We start from the raw sequence: 20,968 nt of genomic DNA on the forward strand, positions 1-20,968 counted from the left end.
ACAGAGGAGAGACAACACCGACCCTCACCAGAGCAGCCCTCACAGAAGAGACAGGACCGACCCTCACCCAAGGGCCCCTCAAAGAAAACGGAGGCGCGGCCCCGTGACGGAAAACAAAGCTCCCCTCCCTCGGTATGTACAAACTTTGCGTCTCTGTGATACCTTCCTCTTGGGAACAGCCTGTCCACGCCTGTACCTTTCAGTGTGAGCGGCCTGTCCTTGTCTCTGCACACTGCACAGCCTGTCCCTTCACAGTGCTTTACTCTGATCTGTCCAGCCTGCCCCGCTCTCACTGTACACCTGTCCCATCTCCACCTGCCCGTCTCTCTGTGGCTCTTACCTCTGGTTCATATTTAACTCCTTAACTCGTCTCACCTCGTGAACTTTCACCAAATTTCAGCTCCTGTTCTCACATCTAAGCTCCATTGCCTGCGGGCAATTGTTCGCGCTTAATAAATGCCAAAAATAAATAAAAAATAAAATAAATTTTTTTACCTCCTGCCCTCGTCTTAGTTTCACTGCCCACCCCATCTCATCCCCTGCACCCCTTTCACTGGTTGTTCTCATTTTACTACCTGTCCCTGCCCCACCTCCCCCCGGTTCCTATCTCAATTCTGGATCGAATTCTGCCCACTGTCCCACTCTCACAAGTGTCTTCGATCACACTCACTGTCCCACTCTCACAAGTGTCTTCGATCACACTCACTGTCCCACTCTCACATGTCTTCCATCTCACCCACTGTCCCACTCTCACAAGTGTCATCGATCTCACACACTGTCCCACTCATGTCTCTTCCTTCTCACTCACTGACCCACTCTCACGTCTTCCGTCACACTCACTGTCTAACTTTCAAATGTCTCTCATCTCACCCACTGTCCCTCTCTAATCTGCCTTCAATCTCACTCACTTTTCCACTCACATGTGTCTTCCATCTCACTCACTGTCCCACGCTCATACCCTGTTCCCATTTCACCTCTGTCTGATATTAAGCCTCCGCCTCCTGTCTCACCCCTGTTCCCCATCTAACCTTGTGCACCAATTTACCCACCCAGCTACCCGTCTTCAATCTCATTCTTACCCCCTACCCCTCTCACCTCCTGTCCCAATCTCACCTCTTGTTCCCTCTCACCTCCTGTTCCAATCTCACCTCTTGTTCCCTCTCACCAACTGTCCCAATCTCACCTCTAGTTCCCTCTCACCTGTGGCTAATTTCTTATCTTTTGCCCTCTCTCCCCTCCCCAGGTCTGCCACTCACCATGGAAGGCTTCGCCTCTGTCTACTACAGTGAACCATCCGTCATGGGCTTCCTCGCCAACGTCATCAGCGCCTTCCTGGTGGCCCTACAGAACTTCTTTTCCTTCCACACCAAAGTGAACGCTGAAGGGGTGGAGAACATCCTGGCAGGTGAGTGTGGAAGCCACAGATCACACAAAGAGTTACAGGTGGCGCTGGGATAACATGCATAGGACACTTGGAGGGAGGGGGTACACACTTGCGCACCCACACACACATGCACGCGTTGTTCAATGCCTGTGTTATCTCTTGCAGGGGTCCATCTCATCCTGATTGGAGGACTGACACAGCTCATTGCAGGCTTCCTGTGCTTCCGGAAGTACGATCACCTTGGGAGCACCGCCTTTGTGGCATTCGCCGCCCTCTGGAGCAGCTACGGGGCTACACGTGTCGCCCTGGGCGCGTACCCCACCATCCACAACACCACACAAACCCTGAACATTTCTAGCAGCCAGACCATCATGGCCGCCTCCCCGCTTCCGGTCGCTGAGAGCGCAGTAGCAGGGCTGGTGGCGTACACCGCCGTCGCCTTCATCCTCTCCTTCTGCTCGGCCACCGTTAACTACGTCATGCCCTTCGTGTTTGGCGCCATCACCCTCACGCTGGTCTTCGAGGCGGTGGGGCTCTTCGGACAGTGGGCGCTGGTGGTCTCGGGGACCCTGGAGCTGCTCATCGTGTTGATTGGTTTCTATGGCGCCACTGCTCTGCTCCTGAAGGGCCTGACCCAGAGGTACGTCCTTCCAGGCTTCGGGAACCCCTTGTTCAGCGTCTTGCTTCTGGGCTCGGCCAACAGCACCTCTTCCAGTGGCATCGGGGAAGAGACCAAGAAGAACTCCAAGTACGCGGAGCCCATGGCCTTGGGACACATCGCCGACGCGGTGGCCGCGCTCATCTTTGCCTTTTATTGCTTTGGGTACATGAAGACCTTCTACATTGGCGCCATCTGGGTCAGCATCATTGCGCTGTCCCAGCTCTGCGCCAGCTACTACAGTTACTTGAGAGAAGACGTCTACCACACCACCAAGCTTGGGCTCCACAGCCTCTTCTGGCTGCTGATGTCCTGGGAAGAGTTCATCCTCACGGTGCTCCTCTCGGGGGACAATGTGGACAAGAGCCGAGCGGGCATGGTGGGGGGCTGGTTCTTTCTGGTCGCCGCTTGCATCCTCTGCCTGATGTCCCTCAACAGAGACCTCCTGGAGGTGCTGCAGAATTCATGCTTCCTCCTCCTCACGGTCTCCACCATCCACCAGATTCCACTCCTGGGATCCCATATCTTCTTCGGAGTGGTCTGCAGCATCTACACCGCCACCTCCCTCTACACCACTTTTGCCAGCCTCATTAACTCCATCGCTGATAAGTCGCTGATCTCTACTGGACCCCAAGTGATGTCATCGGCTACGCTCCAGGACTTGCTGCTGAGCCTGAAGCGCGTCACCAGCAGGTCTAAGGAGGGCCAGGAGGTCAGCTCCACCAGATGCCAGCTCCCTGATGCCCTCTTCTTCTTCTGCAATGGCCTGGCATCACTCTCTGCCATCCAGGGGTCCCTCAGTGACCCCACCAGAGCCCACCTCTCCATCCCTTGGGTGCTGATCCCTGGCGCTCTCTTCCAGTTGTACGTCTGCAGGATCGTGGTCCAGAGAGGGCGAAGATTTGGGTCGGTCCTACCATTCTTTTACGCTGCTGTATGGGCCACATGGGCGTGGCTACGACTCGCAGTTAATTTATGATATCTTAATCTTTACAATGTGTAAAATGTATTCACAAAAGTCCTAGGGGTCCAGTGTCATGAAGCTTCTGAGTGGTTTAGATCCTCAGGCACACCAGTAGGGGCAGTGGGGTCATGTATATTTCTGGTTATTGGTTTCATTTGGAGCAGCCATGCATGCAGGTAGTTTCTTGATGACATCACATGCAGTTCTTTCTCTGACTGGGGGGGCCGTGCAACCTGATGAAGTACCTGGGAGGGGTCATATGTGATGGCTGCCAGGTGGGGGGCATATGGTTGAAGAGGAGGTGGCCAGTAGGAGGGGACTAATGACTTATGGAACCATTAATGGGTCTGGATAAACTATTGATAAACTATTGTTGATAATCCAGGTGTGGGAAGAACTAAAAGGCATGAATATTATTGTTCAAATAACTGGTCATTTCTTGTACCCGGGGCATATTTACCAGAATTTAATTTTCGCTTGTCTTCTGACTCATGCGAGAAAACACCTTATACTGGGATAAGGAGCTCAGGAAAGTGTGTATCAACAAATCGGGGCGCACCTGTTCAGGGTGGGGAGGAAGATACAGTTTTGCACATCATCAAAAGTCAACATCCAGCCCCATGATTGGCTGTTAGATGATCGAGGTGTTGACAGTATATGGTCCTCTCCATCCCTTGTCTCTGCTCCTGGCCCTCTCCTGCCTTTGAAGGAAGAGCTCCTTCCTGTGTTCTGTTTCATCCATGACTAACCCTCTGCCCCCCCCCCCCCCCCCCTCTCCAGGTCCCCTGCTGAATATCCACGTCGACAGTTATGGTGCATTCACTGTTGGTGCCGTCACCTTCCTGGTCATCAATGTCTTCCTGATATCCTTGGGTAAGTCTCTCCAGATACCGAGGTCCATTCATCTCTCTGTTGAATCCTTGCGGCCCAGGTGGCCTAGAGCGTCTGACCTTGCCATTCTGCCATATGAACCGTATAAAGATTGATTCGAGATGTTTAATCACTCTCTCTTCTAAGAGAAGAGGTATAGCCCGGAACAGGTACAACACCTTGGGAAACATAGTCATTTTTAAAACGTTCCGGCTGCAGTGGATATAGGCCGGAGTCTGTCCCTCGATGGTCCATATGGACAGTTCTGGGGCATCGTAGCGTCCTCATCTAAAGACTTAAACAACTGCGACCCCCGCTGACCTCTGAAATATGTCATTTCCGGCCTCTGACGCCATCTTGTTCTGCTTGTTCCACAGTCGCCTATGCCAACGTGGTGCTGGTGCTGCTCGCGCTGCTGATGGAGGCGGTGATGGTCTGTTTCCTGCTCTTCACCTTGGAATGCCTGCCCCTCGCGCTCGAGAGTAAGTGGACGCCTTCACTGTGGGTTCCTCTTGTGTGTTAATGCATGTCAGTGATCTCTAAAGGGTTAATAAACAGGCAATATCTATCAAGTGCCATCCCGAGTCCACCTGTCATGTGGTGGGGGCTAAAGGGAAGTGGTCTGTAGAAAGGACTGGAGTGTGCCTGACAAGCCTGTGCTTCTGAAGGGCTGTGGGGGTGAACAGAGTCAGTTACGTGTCAGACTCTGCTAGAGTTGGTCTTTACAAGGCAAGGTGGGCTGGAATGGAGTCAGTCGCAAACCTCACATGTGTCTAGTTCTCTGCCAGACCTCCACGTGTCTTAGTTTCTGTGCCTGTCTCTCCACTGCTGCCTTAACATCACCTACTTATAATACGAGGAGTTGAGGTGAGCCCGATAACACTAGGAACCAGGATAATTAAGTATAAACCAAGATAGGAGTTCCTGTACCAGTTTAAATGTTTCACCACACTTAATTTCGTACAGACAGAAGGCGAGTGAAAAGTAATCTGTCTTACGTTTTTATTTTATTGCCTTGGGGTGCATTTCCCTTCTTGAAATCCCTCCTGAAGGGAGCCTCTGTCTTGGTTTAACATTAACTTGATCAGCACACTTGTCTCTTTTGTTGATTTTATGAACTTTGTCTAATTTCCCCCTCTTGGTGTTACTTTCAGTCACTGTATTGTCCGTCTTCAGTGTCGTCTGTATCTACGGAGCGGCGGCATCTCTTGGAAACTGCATTTTCAGCAAGGACCTAATTCCCATGGGACCCTCTTTCTTCAAGGTACAGTGATAAGTACATGCAATATGTTACGATCACTATTCTTTCCGATATGTTCAAATTATCCATCTCTGTCCTCTAACGCTGTGATGTGCATGTGCTGCTCAAAGGCAGCTGTAGGTGGCGCTGTCTCACTCCTTGTCGGATCTTTGTCCTTTTAGGAAACGAAGTCAGAGGAGAAAGTTGAGGCGTCCGACTCCTGCGTGTGCCCCGATTCCTATCGCACCGGCAGTCTAAGGACCATCGCCGCCCTGCTGGACCAGGGTGGGGTGTGCGGGGTCCCCACAGACACGGTCTACGCCCTGGCGGCCTCCTGCAAACACCCCGAGGCCATCCAGAAGATTTACACCATCAAGGTGAGCACCGAGGGGCGGACTTCCGGCGGAATTTACCGAGTCCAAAACAGATGCTCTGTCATTGAGAATAAGGGGCACCTTTTACCAGAACAGTTAGAAATCACCCTGTGGGCGGAGACATTGTCATGGAAACGTCAGGGTGAAACCATTCTGCAGGGGTGTGATTACCATGGTGATACCAGCCTGGAGTATGTATATATAGAGATATTGTCATGGAGACTGTGAGGCCCCTGGGGCCTGGTCGCATATGCAGCGCGGCGCCTGGCGCAATGAGGGACACACACACACTTGCTGCTCTGGTGTGGACCGGAAGTGCCGAGCCACTTCGGTCCCTTTATTTAAAGCTTTCTGGCCACGCCTGGCCAGAAAGTGATACATGGTGCGGAGTGCTTCCGGGGCTCAACCTGAGACCCTCGGAGCACTAGAGCGCTACATCCCTTCCCAACTTGGATTTTTCAACACAACTATAAAACTAGTTCAACATGCAAAATCAGCCAGTTTATGGTTGGGCCGTGGGTTGGATCTCAGATTATATTGCCACTTGCCTCTCGGAGGGATCGGTTCTTGAGGAGGTCCTGGCGAGGGTGGATATGGTTGTTCTGCAGTGTCCGGGGACATGCTCGAATTTTCTCTTAAGGCTTCGAGTTCTCTCTCCTCTCTCGTCACAGGCATGTCATCATTTGAGTTCAGTCTTTTCTGAGCGGGTATCGGCTTGAACCACGATATGTTGCGTGTGACTTCTTCTCCGTCTCTGCTGACGGTGACTGCTGTTCCGTGGGTTTCCTTTATGATCCAGGGCTCAGGTTCAAATGGGGTATTGAATTTTCCTCCGGGCCTCCTTGTTCGGATTAGCACTGTCTCTCCTGGATTCAGGGCCTTTGTCTGGGCTCTCCTCTTGCAACTCGCCTTCTCGTTCGTCCTTCTTCTCCTTTCTTGGGTGCTTGCTGGTGAGTATGGTTCGGGAGCCCAACCATCAGCCATTGGTAGTAGGTCTCTCCGAGGGCCTGTAAACATCAACGCCCACGGTGATTGCATGGTGGTGCTGTGCGGCGTGCTGCGGTACTCCCTTAGGAATGCTTGTAGTGTTTCTTCCGGGTCACTCCCTTCCGCTGACGATATCCTCAGTATCTTGTTTATTGTTCTCATGAAGCGTTCTACCTCACCGTTGGCTTGTGGCCATTGTGGGGTGATTCGATGGTGTTTTATGCCAAGGTTGTTCAGGAACTCCTTAAATTCATGACCCTGGAACGGGGGCCCATTGTCTGTCTTGATGACCATTGGGATGCCGAACAAAGCAAATGTTTTGGTGAGGATGGGGCGAATGTTCGCGAAGCTGGTTGATGCTGCTGTTTCCACTATGGGGTATTTAGTGTAGTTGTCCACTAGTACTACGGTGACTCTCCCGTCTGGGAAACTGCCGAAGTCCAGGCTTAACCATGCCCATGGTGATGGGGCGTGTTCCTCCGTTATTATCGGTGCTGGTGTCTCGGGGCTGCTTGTGATCTGGCACGCTCGACACTCTCGCACACAGGCTTCGATGTTCTCCTCCATGTTGGGGAACCATACCTTCTCTCGCATCCTCGCTTTCATTCGGCGGGTGCCTTGATGTCCTTCGTGTGCCAGGGTGGTTGCTCTCTCTTGCAGCGCTTGGGGAATGACCACACGGGTCCCTCTTAGCAAGAGGCCGTTGTCTGCGCAGCTGAGGTCGTCGTGGACCTTCCAGTACTGTTGTAGGCGCGTTCTGTCTGCTTCGTCCCATCCATTGGTATCTTTTAGGAAGTTTGCCCATGTTCCGGATTGTATGGCTTCTTTCACCCTTCTGGTGACTGCGTCGCTGTCATATTGGGAGATGATGGTGTCGGCGGTCAGCGCGCAGGGGCACGCGCCTGTTGCCAGCATGTTGATGAATTCCTCGGTCTGGCCTTCTGGGTCTGTGTCGTTGGACTTTTCTGCGGGGGGGTGGCGTGACAGGAAGTCCGCTGGATTCTTTGCCCCCGGTCGGTATACTAGGTCCATTTGGTATTGTTGAACCTGGATTGCCCAGCGCTCGATCCTTGGCGGTGGATGTGGAGCGGTCCCACGGAATAGTGGTATTAGCGGCTGGTGGTCTGTCACCATTCTGAATGGGTGGCCCGAAATGTAGAGGTGGAAATGGGCGCACGCCCACTTTACTGCTAGGGCCTCCCTCTCGATCTGCGAGTACCGTGACTCTGTTGCTGTCAGGGCTTTGCTTGCGAACGCCAGCGGGGCCCAAACTCCTGGTTCAGATTCTTGCGACAGGAGAGCTCCCAGGCCTACTGGGCTGGCGTCTACTAGTACTTCGGTGGGTCTTGCCGTGTTGAAGTAGGCCATTGTGGTGCTATCCAGGAGGGCCTCTTTGATCCGGTGGAATGCCTTGTCTTCCGTTTCAGTCCATTTCCACGGGCTGTCTTTCTTCGTCAGGTTCCTCAGAGGCTCCGCAATTGTGGCCAGATTGGGTATGAACCTGGCACAGTACTGCGCCATCCCTAAGAAGCTCCTTACTTCGGAGGCGGTTGACGGTGCTGGAGCGTTCTTGATGGCGTGCGACTTGCGGGGGTCTACCTTCACTCCATCTGAGTCGAACACATATCCGAAGAACTCAATTGATTTTCTGAAGAACTGACATTTGTCTTTGTGTAGAGTGACTCCATATTGTGTGAGTCTTTGTAGGGTGGCTCTCAGCCTTCGGTGATGTTCTTCGCTGGTTTTCGCGTGAATCAGGATATCGTCGCTGACGTTCAGCACTCCCTCAAGCCCTGTTAGGATTTCTTTTATTGTATTTTGGAAAATTTCGGCTGCGGAAGAGATGCCGAAATTTAGTCGCTTGTACCGTCTCAGCCCCAGGTGTGTCGAGAACGTCGTAATGTAGCGGCTTTCCTCCGCAAGCCTGAGCTGGTGATACCCTGCATTTAGGTCCAACTTGGAAAACCATTGGGCCCCATTCAGATCGGTTAGGATGTCATCTACTGTTGGGGTGAGGTGCCGCTCCCGTCGGATGGCCTTGTTGGGGATCCTCATGTCTATGCAGATGCGGATTTTTCCTGGCTGGCGTGGTTTCTCGGCTATCACCATCGGGGACACCCACGGCGTCGGCCCTGAGACTTTCTCAATTACCCCCTGTTCTTCGAGTTGGTTGAGTTCCTTTTCCACAGCTGGGCGCAAGTGGAACGGTATCCGCCGGTGTCTTAGAGCAATAGGTTGGATGGCGGGGTCGATGTGTAGTTTGATTGGTGGCCGCTTGATCGTGCCAAGACCTTCGAAAAGAGTGGGGAACATTTCCAGGATGTCTTCGGTCTGTAGTGCTTTGACGGCGTTTGCAAACGCAATGAGGCGGAGGTCCTCTGCTGTGTTGCTGCTTACCAGCAGGTCTGCTTCTTTGTCTATTACGTGGAACGTTGTCGTCACCTCGTTATCTTCAGCTCTTACTTGGACCGTCATTTTCCCTCGTAGTGGGAGAGGTTCCTGGCTGCCGTATGTTAGTATGCGCGCCTTCGACGGAACTAGCTTGGGTCTTGGTTTCAGCGCTTTGTAGTGCTGGATTCCCATGACGTTCACGGTGGCTCCTGTGTCAATGACGCCACACGCTGGGGATCCGTCGATGTGTATTTGGCACTTGGGTTGTGGTCTCCTTCGCTTCTTTAGTTCACTTACGAATGACACGTAGTAGCATTCGTCCTCATCCTCTGAGGGGGAGTCGTCGAACTGGGGTCGCCTCGGCGATCTGTGTGATCGTGATGATGTTGCGTTGTCTAGCGATAGTTGCTTCACTGCTCCGGTTATTGGTTTTCTTCCGGATGCTCCTCTTCCTCTGGAGCCACCTCTGCACACGCTTGCGAAGTGATTGGGTATTCCGCATTTCGAGCATGTCTTGCCACGTGCTGGGCAGCCATCTTGGCTGTGCTCGTCTCGGCCACAGTATCCACATGACGCTCGGCGTGGCGTCCTGGTCGGCCATCTTCCTCTGCTTCCTCGACTGGTGTTGCGGACTGCATCCACCCTTTCTGTCTTCACTACGGCTCCTGCTTCTGCCCGCGGGTTCAGGGCTGCTTCCATCGCTGTATCGCGTGCATCCGACAGTTCATGGGATCTGGCTAGGATCAATATTTCTTCTAGGGTGATTCGCGGTTGCCTCAGGATGAGTGTTCTTAGGTGTTTGTTACGGCACCCTTGAATGAGCTGCGCCGTCACTTCTTTCTTTTCGTCTTCGTCCGTACACGTGCTTATGAGGTCTCTCAGTCGCGCGTGGAACGCATCCATGGTTTCCCCTTCCCTCTGTCTGGATTGGCGGAACTTGAACCGCTCGTAGTGCGGGTTCAGCTGGGGGTCGAAATGTGCGTTCAGCGCGGTGACTGCGGCGTCGTAGTCATCGTCATCTCCTGTGTCCGGGAGGTGTTTGAATAGCTTGTACAGCTCGGTGCCTCCAAAGTGTAGTAGCAGGGACCTCTTCACTGCGTTGTCCTTTTCTCTGGTGGCAGTGAAATAGTTGTTGAGTTGGCCGAGCCACACGGCCCATCTGGGAGCGGCCGTCCCGGGGTCCATCAGTTCGCTGAAGGGTGGTAGTGCTTGGATTTGCGAGTGTTGTGATGGCGCAGGTGGCTGTGCGCCGAGGTTTACTGCTGGTGCTGCTTGTTGAGCCGGGGCGGCTCCCCCAGCGGCTCCTCCCGGGTTTGTGGTCATTATAAGGCTGGGCAGTGGCTCTCTATGGTGTCTTGGGTTGTTTTAGCTCGTGCTCGTTGGCCCTTGTGGGAGGCAGTGTTTGTGGAGCTGTGCGTTGTCTTTGCTTGTGTTGCTTCGCTTTTGGCTTGGTCCGGTGTGCACCGGATGGCTAGTTGTCTCTGCCTGTGCTTATTGTGGTGGTTGTCTTGGCCAATGCTTGTTGGGGGCGCTGCTCGCGCGTGACTGGCCTTGGTGGTGGTGCCTCGTGGTGTCGTGGCTCTTGCCGGGCCTCCCCTGCGCCTGCGGGGCCTCGCGCTCGATTTTATTGGCAGCCCTTTCTCGGCTCTCCTTTCCGGCGGTGACGTTGGTCCTTCCGCGCATGCGCGCACTGCTGGGCCTGCCGTCGGGTCGTTCCTCTCGGTGCGCGTCTCCTGCCCTGGGCCTTCCTGCCGTCGCTGCTGCCGGTGCCGCACGCAGCTCTTTGCTCACGCTGCTTACCGGTGTCGGTGTGCGCGGCTCCTGCTCTCGGCGGCGGCCGCTGTTACGGGCGTTCTTCTTCGGCGCTTGGTTGTGGAGGTCGAGCCTGCTGGCATCCAGGCAAGTAGATGTAGCGCTGGGGTTCTGCTGGTGGGCTTATGAGTATCCCACCCTCGTCGCCAGTGTGAGGCCCCTGGGGCCTGGTCGCATATGCAGCGCGGCGCCTGGCGCAATGAGGGACACACACACACTTGCTGCTCTGGTGTGGACCGGAAGTGCCGAGCCACTTCGGTCCCTTTATTTAAAGCTTTCTGGCCACGCCTGGCCAGAAAGTGATACATGGTGCGGAGTGCTTCCGGGGCTCAACCTGAGACCCTCGGAGCACTAGAGCGCTACAGAGACGTCAGGGTAAAACCATTCTGCAGGTGCGGGGTTACCATGGTAATATCTGCATAGAAAGTTCCAGTGTCAAAACTTAGTTAATTATTGGAAGCAGCCAGGGTACTTGTTATCAGATCATCCTGTGCAGAGAGTGCTGGATGGGGGTGATAAGGAAGCCGAAGGCTCAGCCCACACATGGCCTCAGGAGAAAATCCTGCTTCGGGGCCAGAAGTGACCAATTAGAATCTATCACATGCACAAGAAAGATGCTATTGCCCCAGAGCACACAATGAGTCTGCGTTCTCAGACTCACTAACCTTCTCTAAGGGAGCCGAGGGCTTCAGGCCACACATGGCCTCAGGAGAAAATCCTGCTTCGGGGCTAGAAGTGACCAATGAGAATCCATCACATGCACAAGAAAGATGCTAATGCCCCAGAGCACACAGTGAGTCTGCGTTCTCAGACTCACTATCCTTCTCTGCAGGTGCCATTGCACTGACTTCTGTGGCCAGTGTCTGTCCGCTGTAGGTCATTAAAAGGTCCCACAGGCTTTTAACTTATGCAATCTCTTGGCTAGCACTAGAGACATTTAGTTTATTTTCACAGGTGGTGTGTGTGGGTCTAAGCTCATTTTTAGGTATCACGTGACCCTGCACAGAATGTCTGAAGGTCATGACCTCCCTCTTCTCTCTCTAAACCAATCATTTCTCTCCTCTCTTACATCCTCTGCAGGACCGACCCCTGGAGAAGCCCATCTGTATCTGCATCTCCCACCTGGACCAGCTGCGGGCCGTGAGACCCCCCTTCAGCCCCCTGCTGTGGGACTTCATGGGGAGCGTCTACCCTGGGGGTGTCAGCTGCATTGTCCAGAAGGGGGAGTGGCTGAAGAGGATGGGTGAGTGTGACCTCTTCTGCATGGTCTGTTTCCTTCTCCAAAGAGGGGTGGGCTGGGGAGGGTAGAGGGGTGAGGGCTACACATGCCAGAAGTTGTGCCTGGGGACATTCAGGGGTGGGCCCACTTCATATAAGTGCTGCTTGTCTAGATCATGCTTCATTCACCCCGCCCCCCAATGTGTACCGACCCACATCTCAGGCAGGTCTTACACCCACCTGTCACTCCATTCACCCCCCTATGTCTATAGACTCCCATCTGTTGTTGGTATTGTTTGAATGTATTACACTCCATTCATTTCATTTCATTTCTAGATTTGGTGAAGCGCAACAGCTACCCCGGCAAAGGGGTGTCCCGGCGCTAAGAGACAGGCGCGCAAACAGAGGAAAAGGGAGGGAGGGGGAGGAGACTAGGAAGTGGGGAAGAGGTGAGTCTTGATTGCCTTACGGAAGGCTGGGAGGGAGTCAATGGAACGAATGCTAAGGGGGAGATCATTCCATAGTTTAGGGCCAAGGACGCTAAAGGAGCGGCCTCCAGATCGACAAAGTCTAATCCTGGGGATTGTGAGAAGGAGTTGATTGGTAGAGCGCAAAGCACGACCAGGAACGTAAGGTTGGACAAGGCTACGGAGTAGAGGGGGGTTTCCTTGTTTGACGATTTTAAAGATTGTGACTAAGGCCTTGAATTTAACTCGGTGTTCCACCGGCAGCCAATGGAGCTTACGGATGGTAGCTCTGGCTGAGCATCTGCGTGGGAGTCCAACCAGCGTTCTCGCTGCCGCATTCTGAATGCGTTGGAACCTTGCTGTTTCCGCTTTGTTGGCTCCTAGAAGGAGAACGTTGGCATAGTCCAGGCGCGATAAAATGGTGGCCTGGATGATAAGCTGGCGGGCCTTAGAATCGAAGAGCCCAAGTATGGGTCTGAGGTTTCTTAAAAGGCCTATACAGGTGGCTGCCACCTTTTTAGTGTGGGATTGGAAGCCCAGGTTGGCATCCACCCAGACTCCCAGGTTTTTGACACAGTTTTTGGGGAGTGGAGTGGCGCCTAGGGATGACGGCCACCAGTGCTCGTTCCAGAGGCTGATGTTCCGTCCTAGGAGGAGAACCTCGGTTTTTCCGGCATTGAGTTGGAGGTGGTTTTCCGTCATCCAGCGGGCCACTGCAGTCATACCCTCTTTAAACCTGGATGCTGCGAGAGACGGGCTTTCCGAGAGGGTGACCACCAGCTGGGTGTCATCAGCGTAAGAGACCAGCGTGAGTCCCCACTCTCTAGCCACGTCCGTGAGTGGCTGGACGTATAGGTTAAAGAGTGAGGGGCTCAACGCTGATCCCTGGGGGACACCTTGAGCGATGGGATGGGGTTTGGAGAGAAAAGGAGGAGCCGAGACCTTGAAGGATCTATCCTTAAGGAAGGATTGGAACCATGCAAGAGCGAGGCCAGTCACACCGGTTGTCTCCAGACGTTTCAGAAGGATGTCATGGGATACCGTGTCAAAGGCTGCGCTGAGGTCAAGAAGAATCAGCGCAGCACTATGACCGGCATCTAGAATCGTCCGGAGATGTTCCGTAGTGGCTAGCAGGGCAGACTCCGTACTATGACCTGCACGGAAGCCGTTTTGGGAGGGGTCCAAGATTCCATGACTTTCCACATGTTTCGAAAGGATGTTATTAACATGTGTTTCAGCTATTTTGGAGACCCAGGGAAGAAGGGATATAGGCCGGAAGTTTTCTGGTTTAGAGGGGTCGAGGGAAGGTTTCTTAATTATCGGTGAAACCCATGCTTGTTTCCAGGCTATGGGCACAAGTCCTGTAGAGAAGGAAAGGTTGAGAATTTTCAGCAAGGGGGATAGAAAAAAGTCCATCGAGTCCAGGAAATGAGAAGGACTCATGGGGTCAGCTGGGGAGCCGGACTTCACTTTCTTTCCTAGTCTGAGCAGGTCTGCTGCAGTGATGGCAGAGATTTGGGACAGAGGTAAGATGTGAGGGGCTGTGGTCTTAGGGACTTCACAGAGAGGAGCGATCTGTGGGAAGGTCGCATATATTTTCTGGACTTTTTCAATGAAATATACTGCGAGCTGCTCACATTGCTCATGAGAAGAAATTTTTGGTGGGGGTGCCCTAGGGTTTTGAAGCTCATTCACTAATTTGAATATGATTTTGGAAGGGTTCGCGTTGGAGTTAATTTTGTTGGAGTAAAAAGAAGCACGGGATGATCTAATAGCCTTATGGTAGGTTTTAAGGGTGGATAGATAATTTGTCTTATCCTGGTTGTCATAGTGTTTCCTCCATCGGCGTTCAGATTTCTTACACTCCTTGCGCATAGCCCTAAGGGTGTCGTCGTACCACGGGTTAGAGGGTGTGTTGCGCCCTTTAGTCAGTTTAGCCGGAATGAGAGTGTCGAGGCCCTTACTGATCCAATTGGTAAACGAGGTATAGGTCGCGTCTATATCCTGGTTAGCATCGTATTGGAATTCTCCCAGAGTTTCATGTAAGGCGAGGGGGGAGAGTTTGTGCCAGGGTCTTTTTAGACGCTGTGAGGATTCAGGTTTAATCTGACGTTGAGGTGCCGGAACATTCAGTGTAATAAGATGGTGATCCGTCCATCCCATAGGGGTGGGAGCTTCTGTAACTACCTCTTGTAGATTGGAAAAGACCGGGTCTAGGGTGTGTCCAGCTATATGAGTGGGAGCATGGACAAGGGGGTTAAGTTGCAGTGCCGAGAGGTCTGCAAGAAGATTAGTAATGGTGTGATCGCCAGCAGCATCAAAGTGCAGGTTTAGATCACCTAGGATGGTGAAATTAGCGGATTTAGTGGTGAGCACAGTGGCAGTTTCGAGAAGGGCGTTAATAAATCTAGTGGCCTGGCCTGGAGGGCGATAAATATATAGGCCGGAAAGCGTAAATTGGGGGGTCACGCTGATTTTAAATTGGGCGCATTCGCAGTCTTGGAGGGGTTCCTTAATGAAAGAGCCCCAATGTCTACAGACCCCTTCTCATGTACCCATTGCATGCACATATCAAAGTCCAGACACCCCTTTAATGTGGATAGACCCCATCTCATGCAGGTATTACATGCACATTCACCCCCAATGCGTACAGAACCCCCTTCTCATGTTAGCATTGCATGTACATATCAGGGTCCAGTCATCCCTTTAATGTGTGCAGACCCCCTGCCATGCAGGTATTACTTGCACATTCACCCCCAATGCGTACAGAACCCCCTTTTCATGTAAGCATTGCATGTACATATCAGCGTCCAGTCACCCCTTTAATGTGTGCAGACCCCCACTCATGCAGGTATTACTTGTACATTCACCCCTAACACGTACAGAACCCCCTTTTCATGTAAGCATTGCATGTACATATCAGGGTCCAGTCACCCCTTTAATGTGTACAGACCCCCTGTCATGCAGGTATTGCATGTACATTCACCCTCCTGATGTCTACAGACTCCCGGCTCATGTAACTGTTGCATGTCCATATTAGGGTCCCGTGACCCCCATTCTGTGTACAGTCCAACATCTCATGTAGTTATTGCATGTGCATATCAGGGTCCAGTGACCCCCATTCTGTGTACAGACCCCTATCGCATGTAGCTATTGCATATACATATCAGGGTACAGTCACCCCATTAATGTCTACAGATTCTAATCTCATGCCGGTATTACATGCACATTCACCCCTAAACGCCACAGACCCCCCATCTCATGTACCCATTGCATGTACATATCAGGGTCCAGTGACCCCCTTTCTGTGTACAGTCCCCTAACTCATGCAGCTGTTGGTTGTTTAGACCACACTCCTTACATGGTTCTTATATAAGTATTTGCTTTAACTTCTGGTTTTCTTGTAAGGTCTCAGGCTCTTCAGTTCATCAGCTGGATCTGTGCAGCTCTGTATAAACACAAATACATATATTGCATAGTGTCCTTTGTTTCAAGTAACCATCATTCCACATTTATGCAGCAATATATCGATGCTGAGTCGTTTCCTGTTTTGTGTGTGTAGCTTCTTAGATGCTGTTTTACTTTGCATTCTGGTATTTGCAGTCCAGCATTTATAATGAAAAACAACCTGAATCAGAACTCAGTTGAAAACATGATGGGACAGATTCCTTCTCTTCCATGAGACAACACAGGGGCTCTTGTCTGTTTGGACTGGAGATCCAACTCTAAATCTAAATGTGGCCATGCCAGTGCCAGGCCAGGCAGGCGCAGTGGCATAACGCATAATGATGGCGCCCCCTACAGAGTGTAAGGTGGTGCCCCTTAGTCTCCCATATCTCACAGATATTCATTGGCTATTGGCTAAATGGGCCCACCTAAAGCTTTTGGGGTCTCTGATGTCTTTGGGGCCGCCTGCGCCGCAGAGGCTCCGGGGGCCTGTGTTACGCCCCCGGCCCGGCGGCCTTACATCAGTGAATAGTACAGCAGGAGGCGCGATGGAAGCCAAGCTACGGCCTGGCCCTCCCTGGCCCAAACCACCAATGGGAGAAACAACAGAGAGTGCCCACGCTTGGGGTGTGGCAGGGTCTGGAAGAGATCTCTTGTGGCTTAATAATAATCCCTTTTCTGTCGTAATAGTGACATTGAAATAACAAGCATTGGCACCATCAATAGGTCTGACATTAATGAACTAATGCAAGCAAGCTGCATTTGTGATTTTACTTTTCTCCATTTATTACCACTTTAAAGCTAGTCCTATTGACTTTACCAGAGCATGCCCGCTTTAAAGAGTTGGACTGTGCACCATTATATATTGTGTGTCTGACAGTGTATGTATGTGTGTTTGGGTAAACATATAAATATATGTGACTCTTGCACAGGTCCTGACTAAAACATTAAATACACCCTGCAGCAATGACAAATCAAAACAAAGAAGCGTTATTTTTTGTATTCTGTGCATGCATGAGATACATAATTTATTGTGTGATGAGTCAATGCACTTTGCTGTTGTAAAATAGTCCTTAATGCAGGCAGGCTGATACACTAAACAGCACCTCTTAGGCACTTCTAGGCATGAGGCTCCGTCCCTCCAAGGCACTGACATTATGGTGAAAATGGTGCTTTAGTTGTTAGGGCTACATCTGGTGGAATTGCTATACAGCACCTCAGTTAAGGATGCAGAGTAAATAAATACAGTCAAACACAAATGCTCACTCACACCTGGCATGTTGCTGATTAATTTTGTTATTTTCTCCTCCTGCAGGAGTTGGACCAGCTTATGACATTGTGGGCACCAAAGACTCCATCATGATCCGAGTGCCGGACCACACTATCTCTGCCCACCTGACCGACATGACCGGCCCTCTGGCCATCACGTCCGCCAATCCCAGCGGGGAGTGTGATAGCACCCACCATGACATGGTCATCTCGTGAGTACACCCTCAGAACAGGGGTTGGATTCAGGAAAAGGGTGTGAGTGGGCCTTCTGCGGATGTGATGGTGCCTAGGATTTGAGAGTCACTAGATGGCTGCTAGGGGCTGAGGGCAGGGGCAAGGGTTGCTGAGGGCGTTAGCTGAAGATTCTGAAAGGTTAAAGGGAAAGCGTAGGAGTATTGATGGGTGATGTGCTACTTTGAATGAGTTCTGTTTTTATAAGGATTGGGCTAGCGTTGAGCGGTTACTTGGGGTCTTCTGAATGGTGGGTGGTTTACTGGTTCTACTGAAAGGTGAAGGAAGGGGTAACAGTATTTGTGATATCACAGCCATATGTAAGGGTGTTTGAGATGCTTGGCATAAGCCTATATGTGGGCGCATTAAACACGTGTGTTTGACCAGTTGAGGTTGAGGTCAGGTAGATGTTTGCCAGCCTGCGGCTTCCCCTCAATCCCCAGCACCTGAGCCTTTGTCGATGATTACTTTAAATGAGTGATTTTGTATTTCCTCTCTGTGTTCCAGGCGTCTTCGACACAAGCTGGAGGGGGTGCTGTGTGATGGCGACTCCTACGAGATGGTGGGCTCTACGGTGGTGAACTGCCTGAGGATAGACGAAGGTGGGTCTCAACCAATGCTTGTTTCTGTTTCATCTCTCCCCCTGCTATTCCCAAAGTAGACTCAGGAGCATCCATGGATGTGAACAGAGTGCTCTGCTCCCCACCACCCCTCCCCACCCACCAAACACCGGCCATGAGATTTGGGAAACACCAGTCCTGGTCCAGTGCATTCCTGGTGTCCAAGGCAGACAGACCATCAAAGCCCAAAATGAATGGACAGCTGAAGCATGGAAGGGGCCAGAATGAATGCGTAACTAAAAGATGCACTATATTGAGCCCCTGAGGAAAACTCCAAGCGCTTGGTCTAAGTTTGCAGGGATGCCACCTGAGGTTTCCTACCTGTGCCGACTCCTGACCCCCACTTTCAAATTAACAAGCCTTTCTCTTTATCATTAGTCTGCACCATTGGTGTAAAATGTTGCATAATTTGTTTCACAAAATTTTGCAAAAATTACATGAACGGTTGGAAAGTCAGGATATGTATGGCTATCCCTTCTTTTTCCATTTATATACTGATCAGATGTATGAGGATAAAAAAAATTTTTTAATTACATGAACGGTGTAAAATGTGGTTGCATGAAAATTTCATGGTAGTTAGTACATACTGCACATTAAAAAGTCCCGTTAGATACTGGCAGAAGACTTAGACAAAAATGTTTCTTACGGAGACATTTTATGCTCAAAGCCGTCTGCACTGATGAAGAAATGATTCAAATTTCCTAACGCAAATTTGCAAATTTAGGAATAGTGATTAAAAATTCACCCAGACTTAGTCAGCACATGGACCCAGAGCCTCCCTCAGTAAGACAATATCCCTCAAGGTGGGATCTTTATATTCCCCCAACTCATCGTTCTTTCTCGGGGACAATCCCACCCTGCCGGAGTTACGCGATACTGAAGGTTCTTACTCTGATCCCATCTGAAAATAGAGACGTCGGAATCGCAGATTTATGAAATATTGATGTACACAAATATACACAAATGTCTCTTTAAAGCGCATTCGACCTGTTAAATGTCCCTAATTCCAGTGAGACTCACATCCTAATCATAGGAATACAGAGTTAACTTACTATTCCATCTCCTATCTGAGGTTATTGGCCAAGTGCTTGATAGTGAGTTTACTGCTGGTCGACATTTTTGTAAGGAGACAGTTTTGTGTGGAAGATATTTTGGCCGTGGAAGTTTTTGAGTCTGTGTTTTAGCAGTTTGTTGTTTCCATGATATCCCACCCTGCCCCAGCCATTCAATGTCTCCTTGAGGGCGCAGACCCATGCTTTCTCCTGTTAGTATATACCATGTGAGAGGGCGGCCCCATATGTACTCCTTCACCCATTGGTTCCTGAGGGGCCAATCCCCACTGTGCTCATTATGCTTGTCTTCTCCCCTCCCTCTGCTGCTCACAGACCTCAGCCCTGTCCAAGCTTTCTCAATCTCATGCTGTTGTGCTTCTTCCTTTCCAGGGATCCTCAGCATCGTGAGGGAGGGCTGCGTCCCCACCACCCACGTCATGCAGACGTTCGAGCGCGTGAAGAACGCGCAGGTGTGAGGCTCCCACGTGCTACGACCAGTCTTGTTCTACTGACCACAGCAGCATCCGCACAAGACCTGAGCCAGCTGCCATTTGCACTTTATTTACCGGAAATGGAAGCATCACAATCTGAGGCCGTATATCCGCGTCGAGCCTGGCCGAAAGGAAGACATTACCAGAACAGACTTACAGACCGCAGTGGAGTCGGACATTCTTACAGACAGCTCACAATACATTTTTGTCATCATACTTCAAGTGGATTGATAGGCAGAGGTTTTCTACCCTTCACTCTCCAACAAGGCATTGGCCTGAAAGTCAGTGCTTGATGATGTGTACAGCGACAGATCCTCGATTCCACGCCCCTCAGGATGCACGGGCACAGATCCAATGTATATATACTGTTGCATTCTGCTTGCGTTCTTTGCTTGAATATTATATTTTACCCTCTGTCCTTTTAATTTAATTTTAATGTAATGCTGATACCGATATTGATGATACATTCTATTTATTTTGGTACTCTGAGGATGTCTGGTCCTGTCAGATCTCTCACCAGGTTTATGTGACAGATACTGTCAGAGACAGAGATCCCATATTGTTACAACCAGAACTATTGGCTTCACTGGATGGTGCCGGCCACCAATCGAGAGGAGCTTCAAGAATCACTGACAGAAGTTTTTGCGTCCCAGTGACCTACACATAGTGTTTAACTTATTTAATATATTGGAGTTTGTATTTATTGAAATAAAATTGCCCTTAAAAGGAAACTGTCTTTTCTCTTTGATGTCAGGGGGGGCCATACCATGAATCCTCCTGTGACGCAGCTGTGAAAGAAAGGTGTCATGTGTGTGTGAGTGTGTGCATTTTTTTTTGATAAGCAAATTTTATTGATTTTAAAAACTTGTAAACAATTCAGCCAATACACGGAAATAATCAGTATAAATGTATTCACACAAGCACTATACCCCCCAATCACGATCCCCATAAAAGAACATAGACGAAATTCGGAATCAGGTTAGTCAAGACCCTCCACAGTCCCCAACCACTTCCCCCACACTTTACGGTATTTCTGGACACACCCCGTGGCGTTTAAAAGGGCCTTTTCTTGGGTCGCACACCAGTCTACCCCTCTTCGCCACTGCTCTAGGTTAGGAGGGTCGGGGCTTATCCAGGCCTCCGCAATGTCCCTCTTGGCCACCATCATAGCAGTGTTAAAAACAGCTTGTCATTCCTGGACCCATCCAGCCCATCAGTGAGCCCCAGCAAGGAATGATGCGGGCCGTGAGGAACCTCCTAGCCTAATACCTCCATTACCTCCACTTCAATGGATCCCCAGAACTGCCCCAAGCGGGGGCACAACCAAACCATGTTGAGGAAGTCAGCCGGGGCATGGTTACATCTTGCACGCGACACGTCTGGGCACAAACCCCCTTGATGCATGCACAGGGGAGTGAGATGCGCAGTGTGTAAATGGTAGAGCTGAATCAGCTTGAGTTTGGCGGAGAAGGGGACTGTTCTGGGGGCCATAA

At 51.1% G+C, this 20,968-nt stretch overlaps 1 protein-coding gene across 1 annotated transcript; it reads left to right on the forward strand.

Moving 5' to 3' along the window:
- The first annotated feature begins 1,257 nt into the window (after positions 1-1,257).
- LOC147689175 (uncharacterized) lies at positions 1,258-19,460 on the forward strand. Its single transcript, XM_086940016.1, has 11 exons — positions 1,258-1,405; positions 1,550-3,009; position 3,574; positions 3,787-3,879; positions 4,254-4,358; positions 5,031-5,140; positions 5,299-5,493; positions 11,761-11,923; positions 17,128-17,293; positions 17,820-17,914; positions 19,375-19,460. The coding sequence occupies exons 1-11, from the start codon at positions 1,258-1,260 to the stop codon at positions 19,458-19,460; spliced, it is 2,622 nt and encodes an 873-aa protein (XP_086796142.1).
- Positions 19,461-20,968: the final 1,508 nt, after the last annotated feature.

Source organism: Lissotriton vulgaris, chromosome 10 (genome assembly GCF_964263255.1).
Source record: "Lissotriton vulgaris chromosome 10, aLisVul1.2, whole genome shotgun sequence".
Lineage (NCBI taxonomy): Eukaryota > Metazoa > Chordata > Amphibia > Caudata > Salamandridae > Lissotriton > Lissotriton vulgaris.